Below are 20,297 nucleotides of genomic sequence, written 5' to 3' on the forward strand. Positions count from 1 at the left end.
CTGTTGATGTCTTCCTCAGTGAAGACTGATGCGAAATACTCATTCAGTTCCTCTGCCATCTCCTTATCTCCCATTACAATTTCTGCAGCATCATTTTTTATCGGTCCTATATCTACTCTCACCTGTCTTTTACTCTTTATATACTTGAAAAAGCTTTTAGTATCCTCTTTGATATTATTTGCTAGTTTCCTTTCGTAGGTAATCTTTTCTCTCTTAATGACCTTCTTGGTTTCCTTTGGTAAGGTTTTAAAAACTTCCCAATCCTCTATCTTCCCACTAATTTTTGCTTCCTTGTACGCCCTCTCCTTTGCTTTAACTTTGGCTTTGACCTCTCTTGTCAACCACGGTTGCATCCTTTTTCCACTCGAAAATTTCTTCTTTTTTGGAATATACCTGTCTTGCACATTCCTCATTTCTGACATAAACTCCAGCCACTGCTGCTCTGCTGTCTTTCCTGCCAGTGTCTCTTTCCAGTCAACTTTGGCCAGTTCCTCTCTCATGCCACTGTAATTTTCTTTACTCCACTGAAATACCGACATATCAGATTTCGGCTTCTCTTTTTCTAATTTCACAGTGAACTCAATCATGTTATGATCACTGCCTCCTAAGGGTTCCTTCACCTCAATCTCTCTAATCGCCTCCAGTTCATTACACAATACCCAATCCAGTACAACCGATCCCCTAGTGGGCTCAACAACAAGCTGTTCTAAAAAGCTATCTCGCAGACATTTTACAAATGTATAGTATCAACCTGAAAAACTTGAATCCTACCTTGGAATATACTGTACTTCACTCAACTTGCAATAACATCATGTTATTGTCATGTAAGTTAAGTTCAATTTATGTTAATTTGATGTTATGTAACTGACGTTTGTCACGTTTATAACATACTCTATTTTGCTGCTAAAAGCCAATTTTCATGGCATTTCAATGCTGAATATAAAAGTGCGGTCACAGTCTGCCTGTAGCATAGCAGCCAGCACTGCACACAATACTCCATTTGTGGCCTGATCAGTGCTCTGTGATGCTGCAACATAATTTCTCATCTACTACATTCTCTGCCTTGACCTTTGAATGCAGGCCCACCAGATGTGTGCTTCATCACCTAGCTGAAGTACATTGTTCTGGCTTAGAACATTGAACTAGATTTTGTATATAGCAATGTTATTATTGAATTAAGCAGGTTCTATGGCTGAGGTTCATTCATATCTTGTGCGCCACATCCCAGTATGTACACCATAATACAACACATTGAGAGCAGAGTAGATCATAAGCCTCAAAGTAAATAACAGGTCAATGCACTTCAAAATGTTATTACATTATCGTCTCACATATATGTAAACAATCTAGACAAGAATTTCAGGTTGTATATTATATACATTTCTCTGACATTAAATGTACATATTGAAAATAATTACATATAACAATCTGAAATTGATTTATGTAAAGACCATTTAAGTACTATAGACAGTTAAAGCTTTGACACTTACTGGCAGAAGCATCCCAGAACTTCAAAGAACCATCTGCATGCCTGTATAAAAACAGTTCCATTGCAAATAAAAAAATAAACATGACAATAATGTGAACATATTGCATGAGTACGATTAAGCTAAGTAATTTGGTCAATGTTTCAATCAAGGATAACAGATTTAGCATTAAAAAGTACCAAAAGCGCAGATTGTTTTGCTTTTATAAAGCCCTAAATATGCAAATGAACATGTCAACTAGATTCATCTGAAGTTTCATAATAACCAACACTTCTATTTAAGTAAATTAGTCCAATTTCACCGAAAATTACAATCTCTCTGTTTTAACAACTGTTAATTAATGCTAAAATGGGAATGGTAAAAGAAATGTATGCTGTATCATTAAAAAAATAACTTTAGATAATGTAACATGAAGCTCCCAGAATTGTTCCATGGATGATTTGCAAATATAAATTATTTTATAAAGAGAAAAGGAGCAATTTATTATTTGTTGAGATACTGGATCTAGTGCTGCATCTGATTAGCTTTATTCATTGTCATATGTATATCGAAACAGAGAGTGGAATGTATAGTTTGTGTTAATGACCAGCACAGAATGTGCTGAGGCCAGCTCGCAAGTGTCGCTATGCTTCCATTGCCAGAATAGCATAAACCCCAACTTACTAACACTAACCAGTAGGCCTTTGGAATGCTGGATCACCTTGTTTTGACCCCATTCTTCAGACTTGTCTCTGTTAAATTAAAAATGATCCGACCTGGTGTAGGATCAATGAGGCAATTTCTCAGTGTATCACTGGGGATTCCAGCAAATTAGATTTTTGCCACTTGGCTCTATCCAGAACAATTGTCACTCAGTAAATATCAGACATATAATTGGTTTGTTTATGTGTAGGGTTCATTTTTATTGAAGTGGCTCAACACTGACAGTTAGTATCCCCACCGTTCTGGGGAAATTTATCCCAATATTTCTTGTAAGATAGTCAACCATTAATTTAATAAATTTGCTGAAAAGACAAATTCAGATGAGCAACATGGTGTGACCATGCTTTTATTTGCTTCCTGCCATTACCTTGAGAGATTACATGGCTCCTAAAAGTATTTGAAATCTTCCTGTGGGTTCTATGAGGATGTAACCGGATTGCAGGCGATGCAAACGGAGTCCATGCCCATGGACCACCTTAGATATTTTGACTGCTTTTGTTATCCAAGATCTTTTCCACTAGTTCTAATTGTCCCTGATGATTGGCAGTATATGGACATAGATGAAAGCAACTAACATTTTGTATTTTAAATTAAAAATAATTGGTGTATATTAAAACATATTCAATTTAAAATAAATTAATTGAAAACATTAGTATCAATTAAAATAAAGTAAAACAAATCACAAAGCTAGACATACCTTTTAAAAAAAAAGTACAGTGGCCCCATTCAAAAAGAATGGGACTGCTGCTTTCGGTGAGTCCTGCTGGCGTAATGCTGAGGGGCAAGATACAAAGACTACCTGTAGTAGTCAGAAGTAGTATAAATCACCTCAGATTCAATGCTAAGTCATACAAGTCCAAAATGGACTTAAACTCGCACTGTAGCTGGGTATGGTTCTCTAAGGAATGACTTGCTATAAAATAGCAGAATTTAGCTCATTGAAGTTATAGATTATTTCACCTACATCTGAATAGGATAATTTTAGGCAACAATAACATTAAACCATCTCTGGTACCACTAGATAGAGTAAATGGCAAGAACTAGATTTAAGACTAAAACCCAGGAATGTGAATTAGCCTTTCCATTGCTCCAGTCTTTCTCTATTGAGGAAATTCACCTGTTCTGCCAAAGTGAACATTTATTGCCATTACATTTTCTTGGCTATTGCTGTACAGATGCCTTAGGATAGCATGGAATAACACAAAACCATAAAATCATGACATCAACAGTCTCTTAATTTCCATGGACAAAGCAGTTAAGATTTCACTTTACTGGCCCAGTACATATTCAAGTAATTTCACATTTTACGAAACATGCATTAAGTTTGGGCTTCATATTCTACTGGATTTTGGCAAAATAATAAGTTGGAACAAAAATATTTATGATTTAAGCTGCTACAGACAACACTTACTTCACATTGTAGATTATCCTTGGAATTCCTAAGTCCTAATTCAAAATTTTTTAGACATTTTGGCTCATAAAACAAATAGGCATTCTCTAAAACAAGTTTAAAATTACATGGGTAAATTCATTATTAACCAACATAACAGACTCACTAATAATGTTCAGCCCAAACAAAAAGAATCACATGAAAGAAGAATAGCATTCACTTAATTGTCTCTGAATTGTTAAGTTCCATGCATGTTTATGCCAATGAAATAATAAAATATTAAAAATTAATAAATTACAAACAATTTTGACAGCCATTACCCTGTTATGATTATCTCGGGATATGTTTGTGCACCCAAGTTCCATGTACCACCAGCAATTGGCCATTCCTAGGGAAATACAAAAGGTGGATTTATTAGAAATGGTATTCATTTTTAAGAATTTATACTAGTTTGTTGAGAACTTATTGTTACCTTCAGATAATTCAGAATAGAATACAAGAGATAAATTGGTAACCTGAAAAGCCCAAATATGTTGAAAAAATCTGAACTAGGTTCAAATCTGCCCAGCTCTCCTTCAAACAGTCTCTTCTTTTAAAAGTAAATGCAGAATGGTGGCTACTCCAGGTCAGCTACATTCCTTTATATGTTATTGATAGTAGCTACATTAAGTGGAATGCAAGTTAAATGAAGAAATTAAAAATGTTTAAACTGATTTTAATTCTGACTTTAATTTTTAAAAAATGGTAACTTCCAAAGTCTAATCTAACCTGCATATTTTTTCTTAAGAAAAGGATCAACATAAGTCAGTTCTACTTATTCTATTAAAAACTCAAGGGATTAGTATTTGACATATATTAAATTAATTGTTTATATCAGTTTTCATAAATGAAGAAGGAGCACAATCCTAAAATACCTCAAGTATTTAAAACATACAAAAACACAAAGGTATTGAAGGAATTGCAGAATTAATTTTGAATTATGGATTATTAATGAAACATTTTAAAGCATCTTTAAAGTATAAAACTTTAAATGTATATTGGAGCAGTTTAAAGAAGCAGATATTGAGGCAGATGTAAACTAACAATGTCATGAAAGGCATTTTATAAAGCACCTTATCACAGTTATAAAACTTCCTTAATGTCTTTTTTTTGTAACTTCTCATCTTTACTGTATATTTTTAATAAACAAGGTTGTGGACATTTCATAGGGAATAACCCATTATAGTAAATAAAATTCGAAAACTGCAGATGCTGGAAATCTGAAATGGTAGCACAGAATGCTGGAAACACTCAGCAGGCCAAGCAGCATCTGTGGAAAGAGAAACAGAGTTAATGTTCCAAGTCAGAAACTATTCAACAGAATTGGAAAGCGAGATAATGCCATTTTAGGTGGTTCTCAGCATTTTAAAATATTAATACTAATTATTTTTTCCTAGTGCTGACAGAGCATCTTGTTACCATTTCTCTTTTCACAAATGCTGCCAAGCCTGCATTTTCTGTCTCTACCTTATTACAGTCTTTAGATTGATCTGAAAATAAAATCTGTTGAATCACTAGAAAAGGGACCATAAGTGAAACATTCACAGAGCTCAGAAAACCATGAGATATCCAGCTGGAAGCTGCTGAGGTCAAAGAGAACTGCAAGTGCAGGAATATTCACAATCGACTTGATTTTCTTAAGAGGTTTTAAAAGACTTAACCAAAACACATTCTTACACTGAGATAAAACATTTTTGTTGATGGAAGATTAAACTTCTGGAATGAAGAAAAGATTAAAGTTCATACTACTTGGTAATATTTAGTGCAGCCTGAAGAAAGAAATGAAAAGCAATTGTATAGCTGAAACCCTTTGCTTCAGCTAGGATGGTATAAGCTATGCCTTGAAGTTTGCCTTACATGCTGTTAAGAATGTACAATTGTATCCCTGAAGGATATTGTGCTATTACGTTACCAGCAGATATGAAGTACATTGCGCAGTTTTGTTATGTTGCAGTCAGATTTTAAGTATTTAAAATTGAAATATTTAAAACTAAGGTTTATAATCTTCGCAATCAGATTTTAAATATCTTTCTGAACTACATAAGAACATTATGTCAGAAGAATTCATAACTTTTGAGTATTCTGGGGCAGTCTAAACCATTCTACAACATTCTAAAAGACTTTAAAATCATAAACAAAAACTTTTTAAAAATTAACAGCCATCAGATTTTAATCATTTTTTGGTAACAGATAGGCATAATACTTAGTATTGAAGCAGTGGCTGAAAGACTCGTTTCTATGCTGTGCAATATTATGACGATAAATTACTAAGCAAAGGGAAAATCTTTTAACGTTAATAACGTAATTTCAGAATCTCTTGCAACCATTCCCTTCCAGTAAAAATGAATTGGGGATCATAATTTGCTCCATGTGTGTACAAGTTATTTTTAATGGTTTTTCTTGTGAATGCGACTAAATGATGCTATACTCAAAGTTCAAATTAAATTTTTTGTCAAAATATATATATGTCATCATATACAACTCTGAGATTAATTTTCTTGTGGGCATTCACAGTAAATACTAAATAATAAATAAATAAATAAGCAATAAATATCAAGAACATGAGATGAAGAGTCCTTGAAAGTGAGTTCATAGGTTGTGGGAACAGTTCAGTGGTGGGGTGAGAGAAATTGAGTGAAGTTATCCTCTCTCATTCAAAAACTGGTAGCATGGGTCCTGAGGCTCCTGTACCTCCTTCCTGATGGCAGCAGCGAGAAGAGAACATGGGCTGGATGGTGGTAATCTCCGACGATGGATGCTGCTTTCCTGCGACAGCATTATATGCAAATGTGCTCAATGGTGAGGAGGTCTTTACCCACCATGGACTGGGATGTATCCACTACTTTTTGTAAGCTTTTCCATTCAAGGGCATTTGTGTTTCCATACAAGGCCATACAGCCAGTCGATATTCTCTCCACTGCACATCTATAGAAGTTTGACAAAGTTTTAGATGTCATGTTGAATCTTCACAAACTTTTAAGAAAGTAGAGGTGCAGCTGTGCTTACTTTTTAAATGGCACTTATGTGCTGGACAAAGGACAGATCCGCTGAAATGATAATGTGCCTGTGATACTGTTCAAAGCAAGTTTTTCCATTGCATCTGTGAATACACTTGTTTGTGCATATGACAACAAACTCTCTGAGTCATGAATAGAACTGTATAATCTTCAGCAAACATCCCTCTTCTAATCTTCGTGATTTAATTGATGGAGCCACTGAGCATCATTGGTCTTCAGATTTTGCTCTGTAGAACTCTTGCAAGAATCCTGAAGCTAGGATGATTGGCTTCCAAAACCATGCTGTCTGTGTGCCTTTCCACAAGGTACAACGTCAATCAGTGGTGTGTCTTCCTCTTTATACTCATTAATCATAGTTTTAACGGTGCTCTTTAATGTCACACTTAGTCAAATACTGTTTTAATTTCAAATGCAATTACGCTCACTACTGGAATTACAATCAAATCCCAACCCAATTTCTATTCTCTCAACTTGCCCATGCATCCCTCACCGTTGTTTCAAAAGTATTGTAATATTCTTGAACAGTGAAAATAGAGCCAAAATTTTAAAAAAAATGTAACAGTCCTCATATACCTAATTATAGTGTAATTAAGTATTCTATTCTATGTAACAGTAATAATGTATTAATTTGAACAAAGAACTCCTTTATTTAATTGAACTATGAAAAGAAATAGGCATCTAATTTGCAGATAAAATATTCATTTTGCTAAAAGTTAGAAAAATGAATCTGTGTAAAAATGTCATTTTTGATTTAAATATCACACCTACATCATCACATTATTTTGTTCACAGTGTAGTAAAGCACTAAGGACTGATGAAATACAATGAACTTTCAAACATTCCTGAAGATGACTCAAATTTTGTTATAATTAGTTTAGTTTAGTAGCCATCCATATTCCTTAAATTTGATTTTCTCTATAGATAACTTTGTAAGTTGGTGCATGATGTACTTTAGAAAGTAAATAATTCAAATCACATCTGAATACAAACATTTAATGCATTAATAGTTTTGGAGAAATAAAATCTGCACTTTTAAGATTACATTACTAATTTATTCGAATAAGATTAGTGGAATTTATAGCAGAGTGCCACAAATTGTGGCATAGTGAACAATGAAGAAGGTTATCAAAAGCTATAGAAGGAGCATGTAAGTGGGTAGAAAAATGGCAAATGGATTTTAATTCGGATAAGTGTTAAGTGTTGGATTTTGGAGAGTCAAATCCGGGCAGTTCTTTCACAGCGAATGGCAGGGCCCTGGAGAGTGTTGTAGATCCATCTGAAGTACAAATATATGGTTCACTGAAAGTGGAATAACATGCAGACAGGGTGGTGAAGAAGACTTTTGACACGCTGACCTTATTATGTCAGGGCATTACATAAATTTGGGAAGTCACGGTGTGGTTGTGCAGGATGGGTGATGTTGCACTTGGGAGAATTGTGTTCTGTTTTGATCACTATGCTATAGGAAAGATGCTATTAAACTGGAAAGAGTGCAGAAAAGATTTACACAGATGTCGCCAGGACTTGAGGGACTAAATTATAGGGAATGGCTGGCCACGTTATGACTTTATTCACTAAAGTGTAGCAGGTTTATGAGTAATGTTGCACGGGTATGTAACATCATGAAGTGCACAGATAAGGTAAACACACAGTCTTTTTTTTCCAGGGTAGGGTAGGGAAATCAAGAACTAGAGGGTGTTGGTTTTTAGGTGAGAGGGAAAAGATTTAAGAGGAACTTGAGGAGCTTTTAAAAAGACTGTTGGACAGATAGATGGATTGGGAAGGTTTAAAGGTTATGGGTCAAATGCTAGGAAAAGGATTAGTTTGGATGGGCATCTTGGTCAGAAAGGAGAAGTTGGGCCAAAGGGTCTATTTCCATGGGGGCACACACAAAATGCTGGAGAAACTCAGCAGGGCTGGCAGCAGTGAAGAGGAATAAACAATTAATGCTTTGGGCTGAGATCCTTCAATGATTTGTGTCTCGGGCATATTACTATGTTTTATGTCTATATGACTCTACAAAACTGTAAAAAGAATGTCATTATATTTGAATACAAAATTACATTATGAGAGGGATAATAAATCAGCCATGATGGAATGGCAGGGCAGACTTGATGGGCCAAATGATCTAACTCTGCTCCCATATTTTATGGTCTTATATTTTGTATCAAAAGAGACAATTAAAAACTTGCAAGATTGATTGCTCATATTCTAGCACTCATTTAAAGATTAGTGATTCTACAGCTGTTAATTTTCCTTTTGTTTTGCGAACAAGCTAGTTGTTAAATGCTTAACCAACATAACAGTAATTTTGCCGGCAGTAGGATTTTCCTCAGGGCCAACACCGAAAGCAATAATAAAACACAGTTTGTTACCTTTGTGCTATATCCCTGCTTTTTTTGTTGTTTGGCTCCAATAGAATAGAGGGCAGGTATCAAATCAGGAGGACAATCTGCAAAATACTCAGAGCAAGTCACTGGAGATTCATGCACATCCATTGGATACGGGTTTTCAAAGATGGGAAAACTGACCGGGGAAATAAAAGACAAAAAATATTTTTAAAGACACAATGTTCATTCTATGAAAATAATCAAGCAGTAATAAGATCCTTGGTCACATTACAGAATGTTACAATGCAGGAAAAGGACACCATTTGGTTAATCTTATTTTATCCTGCCAATATTGCCTGTGGGCATAAAAAATAAGCAAAACAAATACAATCACCAACCATTTTGAACAGACGTGCATGCCCAACAATCAAATAGATCAGTACAAAATCCCAACTTGGCACAATTGGGAATGGAAATAACAGTACCTTGCTCATCATATGATGGCATGAACATCATTTTCTCAATTTTCAGTAATTACTCTACCTTCCCCCTTCTCTCTTTATCCATTCCCCATCCTCGTTACCTTTTCTCCACTTTTTCCCTTCCTTACCTGCCCATAACCTCCCTTTGGTTCCCATCCTCCTAATAAGGGATTTGTTTTGTAGTTGTTGTTACGTTGGTGCTGGAATTGCAATGTACACGTGATAAATAACTGAATCTGAATTGTCCCCTTTCTTTCATAAGCCCACTGTCCTCTCCTATTAGATTCCTCCTTCCTCAGCCCTTTACCTCTTCCACTTATCACCTCTCAGCTTCTTACTTCATTCCCTCTACCTAACCCACATACCTTCCCCCTCACCTGTCACCTGCTAGCTTGTATTTCTTCCCCTCCCTCCACCTTCTTATTCTGGCTTCTCCTCCCTTCCTTGACTAATGAAGTCTCTTGGCCTCTCCATAGATCTGCTTGACCTGCTGAGTTCATAGAGCATTTTGTGTGTATTGCACATTATATCACTTTTTTACTTTCATATTTTGGGTGTATAGATATTTCACAAATAGAAATAAACATTGGATATTTAGTTTCTGAATATTTTCAGGATGCATAGAGTGTAGTACTTTTTTTTTGCAGACAGCACAGCCATGTTCTTAGCCCCAAGCTTGGGTAAATCCCATCTTAGGTAATTTTAAAATTCTGTGTACATCTCCATAGTGAGGTCTAAAAACAGATCTACATTTCTGAAAATCTGTAGTAAAAAATTACACTTTATCATTTGTTGCTTAACTTTGAAATAGCTGTCTACTGAGCAAGGTCCACAACAGGTATGTAGTTTATAAAACAATTACTCTATTAATTACCAATATCTTCAGAGCTGCACTTGATCAACTGCACATTGAAGAATCAGAAACAGAGTTGCCTCTGAGAAAATTCTGAGCCCAACTCTCTTAATAGTAGAAAAATACTTCCATTTGCCAATCTGAGTATTTTTATTTCCTTCTCTTAACTGCCCACTTATGGAGGAGTAGATTTACTAATGTAAAATGATGATTTACTTTGGTCTGACTTGGGTACATTAAAAAATGATAGCAAAGAACACTCATTTAGCCCCCATCAAACTCTAATGCACTTTGCAGAAAACAGAATAATCGAAGTTTCTCGGAGAATCAACTCCTGTCAATCAGTATTAAGTGTTTATACTAAGAAATATTTCTGTAATTGGTTCTATAATCTGAAGCTATTCTGTTTATGTTTTAAGAAAGTAAAAACTAAAAGATACTGTATTTGCAAGAGCCCTTACTTGTTTTGTGTAAGATCAACAACAATCAGATCCTTCTCAAGTAGTACAACCACAGCATAAGGGTCCTGGAATTCTGTAAAACAATGCATAATTAAATGGATGCCAATTATAAAACACCAATACCCATGCTTGCTTAATATATGATAGAATATGAGCAAATTCTGTCCAAGGTTAATAAAGCCCGAACCATTCACTCCGTCTCATTTACCATTTGGATAGGGTGTTTCACAGAGAGTTAGGAAGTCCACAATGGGATAATCCATTTCCAGAACTGTAATAGATTTGCCATGCATAATTGTCAGACTGGGTCTTCTGCATGCTTTATCATAGGACAGTCCTCCAGAAAAAATAGTAAACGGTTCGCTGCAAGATGAAAAAGTTATAAAGCAATTTATACTTGATACATTACCAAGCTTTTCTAAACATTTACAAGTGTTACACTATTGAAACAAAATAATCATAAATTTTTGGTTACTTCTAAACTGCATCTTAAGCTAAAACAGTTTCAAAATTTCCCAATCAAACAAAAAGTTAAATTTTGCAAGATTCCATTCTCTGTTACCAATAATTGAACCATACGACTTTACAAAAAGCAGCCAAATGGAAATGAAGCTCCAAATTAGTACAGAATATATTGTGCAATAGAGACTTTAATCTCACCCACTGAGGGAACAGTAACCTGTTACAGAAATCACTGATTTTCATTTTGATTAAATTTGACAAATGAAAATTGGGCTATTTCTTTAACACTCAAAAGATTTTCAACACCACTTTTACACCAGCAGGTTAATGAATGTTTATCCCACCTCTTCCAATTTTTACTGAAAAGAAAATCAAAGAGGGTTTGGATATGCTAATTCACAACCAGCCACAACTTCCTATGTTAAATTACAGATACAACAAGCTGGTTCAGAATTCATGTTCATTAGATCAAAGGCAAGTATCTGCAAGGTTACCAGTCAGGCATGACTAAATATGAAACCAATAAAGCAGGAGTTGCTATTAAGAGAAGGTACCAGCAACTGTCACTTTTCAGCACAAACAGATTACCCAGAATTCTTTCCTTACTCCTGTCCAAAGCAATTTTCATTTCTTCTAAGAAATTGTGCAGCAGCAGACGTAGGGGGATGATGGTAGAAAGCTCTGTCGATCACAATACTGGTCTTTCACATAATAATATGAAAATAGTTCTTATAACATAATAAGCAAATAAATAACTGCTTACTTACATGATTTAACTTTTAATTTTGGTGTGTTAGAACTTTTGCTTAGAAAATTAAACCTTTCAAATGTTTCAGCTGCAGCTATTGTTGTCTGCTGAAGACAATTGCTTTCCCTTGTCAATGCACAGAGCCTGTGCAATGCAGAGATATTCCTGTTACGAGCTCTACTATGCCAGTTCTGCTATGATTTAACCCACATCATACATTGTTTGCAGAAGGCAGCTTCTCTGGCCACATTTAAACAATTTAGAAGTTCTCTGGGCTGGTAGAGAAATGGGGCAGAGTGAATGAGCCACTGCAAGTGCAGCCAAGTTGATTGGGCCACCTCAAAGATTATAATTAGCTCCAGAGGAGTGAGGGAAGAGGCAAAGCAAGAGGAATTGTGAGCAGGCAGAGTGGGGAAAAGTAGCGAGACAGTTTGGGAAGGAGGTCATGTTACAGCAATAAGAAGATTCAAATGCAGCTAAATTAAAATTAATGAACTTTTCACAAATAATATTCAATAGGAAATAATCAAATATGCCATCGGTCCTTGTTTAATCTTATGTGGCATGTGCGTTTTATTCAGCCATTACAGTCAGGTAGGCTTCTTTTTACAGAGCTTCCACTGGGATCATTGACCAGAAAAAAGTACTTCTGAAGAAACTGCTACTGTCTTGTTTACACATAGCATTATCAATTTGAGTTTACTTAGATTCCCATGCTGTCCCTGTCAATTTTAAACCAAGCTCTGATCCTGACGACAATCCTGTTCTGTGACATTTTATCAAATCCTTTTTAAAATTCCATATTCATATCATCAACTACAATTGTCCTCATGGCACTTTTTGCTACTGCACCACAAAACTCAAATCAACTTAGTTAAACATTATGCCTTTGAACAACGTAGCGTTGAATTTCAGAGCAAAATACTCGTGTTCAAAATCTGAAAATAAAATAGAAATCTGGAAGCACTCTGTAGATCAAGGAGCTTTAGAGGGGAAAGGTCATGTCTAGGATCAAGATGCTTCATCAGAAAGTCAGAAACCACAAACTCCAAGATGCAGAGTCAAGCTAAAGTGGAAAGGACAGAGGGAATAACTGTAAAAGGATGCAGAAAAATACATCAAAGTAACAAAAATTAGAACTAGAAATCAGAAACAAATTGAAGCCAGTAAAATACTGAGGATATCTAAAGTTGTTAAATTCAATATCAAGTTGTAAGGGCTTCAATATGTCCCGATGGAAGATAGGTTCTCCTCCTCACAAGCTTATGATGGAGTGAGGTAGGAAATTGAAAACAACTGAAGTCAGAGTTGGAACTATTTAGAGAATTAGAGGGAGAGGCGACTGGAAAGCCAGAGTCATCCCTGAAGAAGCAGAAGCCTCAGATAGGAACAAGTTATTTAGAATCAAAGAGGAATCAAACAGGAGAAAGAGCAAAAGCACAGCAATGTGTGGAAATAATAAGTGATGAAGTGGTAAATTGCCTCTTATTCCCAGTCCTCAGCAGACACCTTAATTTCAGTCTCCAGCCCACAGTCACTCCCCCTCCCCGACCATACATCCATGCTTAAAAAATCTGAGCTAGATATCATAGAATAGTACAGCACACTTTAGGCCTTTCAGCCCACAATGTTGTGCTGACCCTCAAACCCTGCCTCCCATATAACCCCCCACCTTAAAGTCCTCCATATACCTGTCTAGTAGTCTCTTAAACTTCACAAGTGTATCTGCCTCCACCACTGACTCAGGCAGTGCATTCCACACACCAACCACTCTCTGAGTAAAAAACCTTCCTCTAATATCCCCCTTGAACTTCCCACCCCTTACCTTAAAGCCATGTCCTCTTGTATTGAGCAGTGGTGCCCTGGGGAAGAGGCGCTGGCTATCCACTCTATGTATTCCTCTTATTATCTTGTTCACCTCGATCAAGTCTCCTCTCATCCTCCTTCTCTCCAAAGAGTAAAGCCCTAGCTCTCTTAATCTCTGATCATAATGCATACCCTCTAAACCAGGCAGCATCCTGGTAGATCTCCTCTGTACCCTTTCCAATGCTTCCACATCCTTCCTATAGTGAGGCGACCAGAACTGGACACATTACTCCAAGTGTGGCCTAACCAGAGTTTTATAGAACTGCATTATTAAATCGCGACTCTTAAACTCTATCCCTTGACTTATGAAAGCTAACACCCCATGAGCTTTCTTAACTACCCTATCTACCTGTGAGGCAACTTTCAGGGATCTGTGGACATGTACCCTGAGATCCCTCTGCTCCTCCACACTACCAAGTATCCTGCCATTTACTTTGTACTCTGCCTTGGAGTTTGTCCTTCACACTTCTCCGGGTTGAACCCAATCTGCCACTTCTCAGCTCACTTCTGCATCCTATCAATGTCTCTCTGCAGTCTTCAACAATCCTCTACACTATCTACAACACCACCAACCTTTGTGTCATCTGCAAACTTGCCAACCCACCCTTCTACCCCCACATCCAGGTCGTTAATAAAAATCACGAAAAGTAGAGATCCCAGAACAGATCCTTGTGGGACACCACTAGTCAAAACTCTCCAATCTGAATGTACTCCCTCCACCATGACCCTCTGCCTTCTGCAGGCAAGCTAATTCTGAATCCACCTGGCCAACTTCCCTGGATCCCATGCTTTCTGACTTTCTGAATAAGCCTACCGTGTGGAACCTTGTCAAATGCCTTACTAAAATCCATGTAGGTCACATCCACTGCACTACCCTCATCTATATGCCTGGTCACCTCCTCAAAGAACTCTATCAGGCTTGTTAGACATGATCTGCCCTTCACAAAGCCATGCTGACTGTCCCTGATCAGACCATGATTCTCTAAATGCCCATAGATCCCATCTCTAAGAATCTTTTCCAACAGCTTTCCCACCAGAGACATGAGGCTCACTGGTCTATAATTACCCGGACTATCCCTACTACCTTTTTTGAACAAGGGGACAACATTCGCCTCTCTCCAATCCTCCGGTACCATTCCCGTGGACAACGAGGACATAAAGATCCTAGCCAGAGGCTCAGCAATCTCTTCCCTCGCCTCGTGGAGCAACCTGGGGAATATTCCATTAGGCCCCGGGGACTTATCCGTCCTAATGTATTTTAACAACTCCAACACCTCCTCTCCCTTAATATCAACATGCTCCAGAACATCAATCTCAACTCATATTGTCCTCACCATCATCAAGTTCCCTCTCATTGGTGAATGCCGAACGGAAGTATTCATTGATGACCTCGCTCACTTCCATAGCCTCCAGGTACATCTTCCCTTCCCACCTTTATCTCTAATCGGTCCTACCATCACTCCTGTCATCCTTTTGTTCTTCGCATAATTGAAGAATGCCTTGGGGTTTTCCTTTACCCTATCCACCAAGGCCTTCTCATGACCCCTTCTTGCTCTTCTCAGCCCCTTCTTAAGCTCCTTTCTTGCTTCCCTATATTCCTCAATAGACCCATCTGATCCTTGCTTCCTAAACCTTATGTATGCTGCCTTCTTCTACCTGACTAGATTTTCCACCTCACTTGTCACCCATGGTTCCTTCACCCTACCATTCTTTATCTTCCTCACCGGGACAAATTTATCCCTAACATCCCGCAAGAGATCTCTAAACATCGACCACATGTCCATAGTACATTTCCTTGTAAAACCATCAGCCCAATTCACACCCGCAAGTTCTAGCCTTATAGCCTCATAATTTGCCCTTCCCCAATTAAAAATTTTCCTGTCCTCTCCGATTCTATCCTTTTCCATGATAATGCTAAAGGCCAAGGAGTGGTGGTCACTGTCCCCCAGATGCTCACCCACTGAGAGATCTGTGACCTGACCCGGTTCATTACCTAGTATTAGATCTAGTATGGCATTCCCCCTAGTCAGCCTATCCACATACCATGACAGGAATCCGTCCTGGACATATTTAACAAACTCTGCCCCATCTAAACCCTTGGAACTAATCAGGTGCCAATCAATATGAGGGAAGTTAAAGTCACCCATGATAACAACCCTGTTATTTTTGCACCTTTCCAAAATCTGCCTCCCAATCTGCTCCTCTGTATCTCTGCTGCTACCAGGGGCCCTATAGAATACTCCCAATAGAGTAACTGCTCCCTTCCTGTTCCTGACTTCCACCCATACTGACTCAAAAGAGGATCCTGCTACATTACCCACCCTTTCTGTAGCTGTAATAGTATCCTGACCAGTAATGCCACCCTTCCTCCCCTTTTCCCCCCCTCTCTATCCCTTGTAAAGCACTGAAATCCAGGAATATTGAGAATCCATTCCTGCCCTGGTGCCAGCCAAGTCTCATCATAATTCCATGTATGTATCCAATCTCTCAGTTCATCACCTTTGTTCCTGATGCTTCTTGCATTGAGGTACACACATTTCAGCCCTTCTACCTTACTACCTTTTTACCGTTTATTCTGCTTCTCTTTCATCAAAGCCTCTTCACTGCTCTATCGCTCTGGGTCCCATCCCCCTTGCAAATTAGTTTAAACCCTCCTGAACCATGCTAGCAAACCTACCTGCAAGGATATTGCTCCCCCTTGAGTTCAGGTGCAACCTATCCAATCTGTACAGGTCCCACCTTCCCCAGAAGAGATCCCAATGATCCAAAAATCTAAAACCCTGCTCCCTGCACCAACTCCTGAGCCACACATTCAACTGCCATCTCCTCCAATTCTTACCATCACTGTCACGTAGCACTGGCAGCAATCCTGAGAACGCCACCCTTGAGGTCCTGTTCTTCAGCCTTCTGCCTAGTTCCCAAAACTCACACTTCAGGACCTCATCCCTCTTCCTGCCTATGTCGTTGGTACCAACATGTATCACGACTTCTGGTTGCTTTCCCTCTCGTACCAGGATGTCGTGCACCCAGTCAGAGACATCCCAGACCCTGGCACCCGGGAGGCAACAAACCATGCGGGTTTAACTCTTCATCATATCAACTCTTCATCATCCGTCTTTGCCTGTGAGCATGTATTTTGTTTGGAGTCCTCACCCTGACTGTGGACCTTTTCTTATGCTCTGAAAATCCCAAAGTGCTGGATCTCTCCTTTAGGTTCTTATCCTAATTGGCAATGAGACATTGACCCCTCAAGTTTTCAACTGTTGTTACTCTACTGCTATTTAAGCTACCCTCCACAGAACAAGCAGCAGTTTGCATTCAAATACCAATCCCAAAAGCATCATCAAATCTGCTGACAAGGGCAGTGCTGTCAAAGCCAGGCACGCTGATCTCTAACTTCCAGAACTTGAACATCTGCTCTCACACAAATACTCATCCATCCCACTGGATCATGACTCCACAACTGAACATAGTGCTTTCATCTAACAGACAGTCACTCATCCAATTTCCTCTAGCCATTTTCCCTCTACAGCCTCCAACTGCACTGTCCCTCAAAAGCGCATGCTCCACATCTACTCCCACCATACTTCTCTGGCAGATGTAATTTAATGCAGCCAAGTGAGAGGTATTGCACTTTGGGAGGTCAAATCAGGGTAGGACTGACACAGTGGATGGTAATGCACTGGAAAATGTAGTAGGAAAGAGGGATTTGGGAATGCAGATCCATCCATGAGTGGCACCACATGTACATAGGATCGTAAAGAGAGCTTTCGAAGCGTTGTTATTCACAAATCAAAATATTGAGTACAGGAGTTGGGATGTTATGTTGAAGTTGAATAAGACATTGATGAGACCTAATTTGGAGTATTGTGTGCAGCTCTGGTCAATTACATACAGGAAATTATCTTGGGACTTGAGGACCTGAGTTATAGGGAAAGGTGGAACAGGTTAGTACTTTATTCCCTGGAGTGTAGGCCTTTGTTTCAGCCTGCTCTTACTGCATAGCACTTATTTCTTCCCATCTTGACTCCTCTTTCTTTCCTTACTCAGGCCCATTCACTTACGTCTGTGATTCATCTGATAGCCTCTACAAGTTTGACAGTTTCTGGTTTCCTGATCTCAAACAGCTCATTTTCACCGCACATGTCCAATCCTTCCCTTTGTCTCCATCTCAAACCAGCATGGTCTGAGGACCCTTCACTTCATTCTTGAACTGAAGTTTAATCAACCCCTTTCCATCACTACTCTCCTTTGCCTGGCTGAACTCATTCTTACATTTTCCAACTCCACTCGCATCCTCCAAGAAAAAAACGTAGTTACAGGAACTCCCAAGCTAACCTATCTCTTCATTGGATAAACAGATCAGTCCTATTGTTTCAGGTTTTAGATTTCTCCCTCAACTTTAGTGTTACATCAATAAAAGCAATGGGATTTCATAGGATTTGAAAATTCATTATCTTTGCTGCCAAAGTCCAGCCCATTCTCACTTTCACATGACCAATATCGCCGTTTCCTTTCCTTTCCCTTTCTTTCTAACTTTATCCCTATCTCAGAGGATGGGTTAGTAACCAATAGCAGCCCTTCAATTTTCATGGCTACCTCAACCACACTTTATCTTATTCTGCTCTCTATAAACACTCTATTCCATTTTTCTACCTTCCGTCTCTACAGAATCTGCATCAATAAAGTGACTTTTCAAACTGGTAACTTTAACATGTTTTCCTTTTTCCTGAGCATGACTTTTCCTTCTGCCACAGCTGACAGAGCCCTCAACCAAACCTCCTCTACTTCTTGTCTTTCTGCTCTCATCCCTCTCTTCGTAGTTCCTCTGCCCCTACCTTCTAACTTCTCCAGCCTCAATATTCAGCAGACCATTTCTGCTTCCTGCAATGGGATTTCATCACTGAGGCATCTTCCCCTTCTCACCCTTTATCAGATTTGAAGGGGCTTCTCGTGCTCTAATTCTATGATCCACTATTCTATCTCCATCACTCTCCTTTTCTCATCGCACTTCTGCATGCAAACCTGCCATTTTGGAACTTCTCTTTGCACCAACTAGGGATCCAAACTGTCCTTCCAAGTAATGCTACAATCTACTGACACTTCTTCCAACTTAGTATATTACATTTGATAAATACAATGTAGTCTCCTCTACACTGGAGAAACCAAACACTAATTGGGTAACTGATTCAAAGAGCATTTGTTCAGTCTTTAGCAATGACTCTAAGCCAGAACCATGACCAGTATTTTACTGCTCCAACAAACTCGTACTCTGATTTCACCTTCCATCTCCCACTTTTGCTCCAACATTGCCCAGTGTGTGGAAATCAAGAACCATGTCTACAGTATAGCACATTTAAGCACAATGACATAATACTGAATTTAACAATTTCAGGCAGTGATTTTTTTTTCTTTTCCACAACACATGTGGCTGTATCTTTTGTTTCAGTTTATCTTTTTTAATTCTTTTATATCTTCAACTGCTGCTTTTATAAGTAATTGTTACCAATAACAGCTTCAGTCTGCATTCTATTAAAGTTCCACCCTATCTATCCTCTTCATCCTAATCTCTCCTTTCTACAACTTAACACTTTAGAAAAGTTCTCTCGCTTTCTCATGTTCAGATGAAGGGTCTCGAAGTGAATCAGTTCCCTGTTTAAGCTGCTTGACTTGCTTAGCGCTTGTTTTTCTTTGTTAGGTTTATTAATTTACAAGCAATGTCTTGCATTATCATATTTTCCAGTTTTGTCATAACAAGATTTATATGTAGTTACTATTTTTAGCCTTAAATTTGTAAAATATTATAATATTCCAGTCCTTTAGCCAAGCCACTGAAGGAGACTGACTGTTACCTTTGGATGCATCTTATCTAAATCTGGTGATTTATAATCTTCAAGCCAAGCCTTTATTATGTTTATCAGTGTTTAGGCTTTCGAATATCTCAACAACCTCATCTTTTATTATAACTTTGTAAGAATTTTACTAAGTATAGAAGCAAAGCAACATAAAAAAAGTATTTCTCACCTTTCTTAAACATCCCAGTGAAAGGTCATTCACCAGAAATGTCCACTATTTCTCTTCCCACAGATACTGTCTGAACTAACTCTGTGCTGAAGAACTGAATATTCCTGGCATCATTCTAACCCATCTAGAACTGACAATTTAGTTCAGCAACTTTCTTCTTTAACCTTAACCTGTTGTCTCTGGAGTCTCAACAGTCCTTTAGCACTTCCTGTTTCTTATCAACAGTCCGTGAGTGCTTTGATGAGATCCACCTCTGCATGAAGACTACTCCTCTGAATCACCTCAGTTTTCAATCTCTAGTGAACTACAATATCATTTAATTAAGAAAATTTAAAGCATTGACTGTGTTTCCCTACTATAAAGTCCATTCTCATTGATTCTGTTCATTTTTCTCGTCACTGCCTGAGCTGAACCAGACTGCTCATGACCATGATGT

The 20,297-nt window shown here is 38.0% G+C and overlaps 1 protein-coding gene across 10 annotated transcripts in view; it reads right to left on the minus strand.

The window, feature by feature from the left end:
* stxbp5l (syntaxin binding protein 5L) overlaps positions 1 to 20,297 on the minus strand; it is a 348,597-nt gene that overhangs the window by 130,014 nt on the left and 198,286 nt on the right. For all 10 annotated transcript variants that reach the window (XR_010018308.1, XM_063050648.1, XM_063050644.1 and 7 more), the window contains 5 exons: positions 10,970 to 11,124; positions 10,762 to 10,834; positions 9,011 to 9,161; positions 3,900 to 3,967; positions 1,491 to 1,531 (listed from right to left, as the gene is read on the minus strand). Coding sequence is in view for 9 of the 10 variants with exons in the window: in XM_063050648.1 (XP_062906718.1) it covers positions 1,491 to 1,531; positions 3,900 to 3,967; positions 9,011 to 9,161; positions 10,762 to 10,834; positions 10,970 to 11,124 (488 nt within the window). In the remaining variant the exon portion in view is untranslated. The remainder of the gene's footprint in view (positions 1 to 1,490; positions 1,532 to 3,899; positions 3,968 to 9,010; positions 9,162 to 10,761; positions 10,835 to 10,969; positions 11,125 to 20,297) is intronic.

The sequence above is a fragment of the Mobula hypostoma genome, chromosome 6 (genome assembly GCF_963921235.1).
Source record: "Mobula hypostoma chromosome 6, sMobHyp1.1, whole genome shotgun sequence".
Taxonomy (NCBI): domain Eukaryota; kingdom Metazoa; phylum Chordata; class Chondrichthyes; order Myliobatiformes; family Myliobatidae; genus Mobula; species Mobula hypostoma.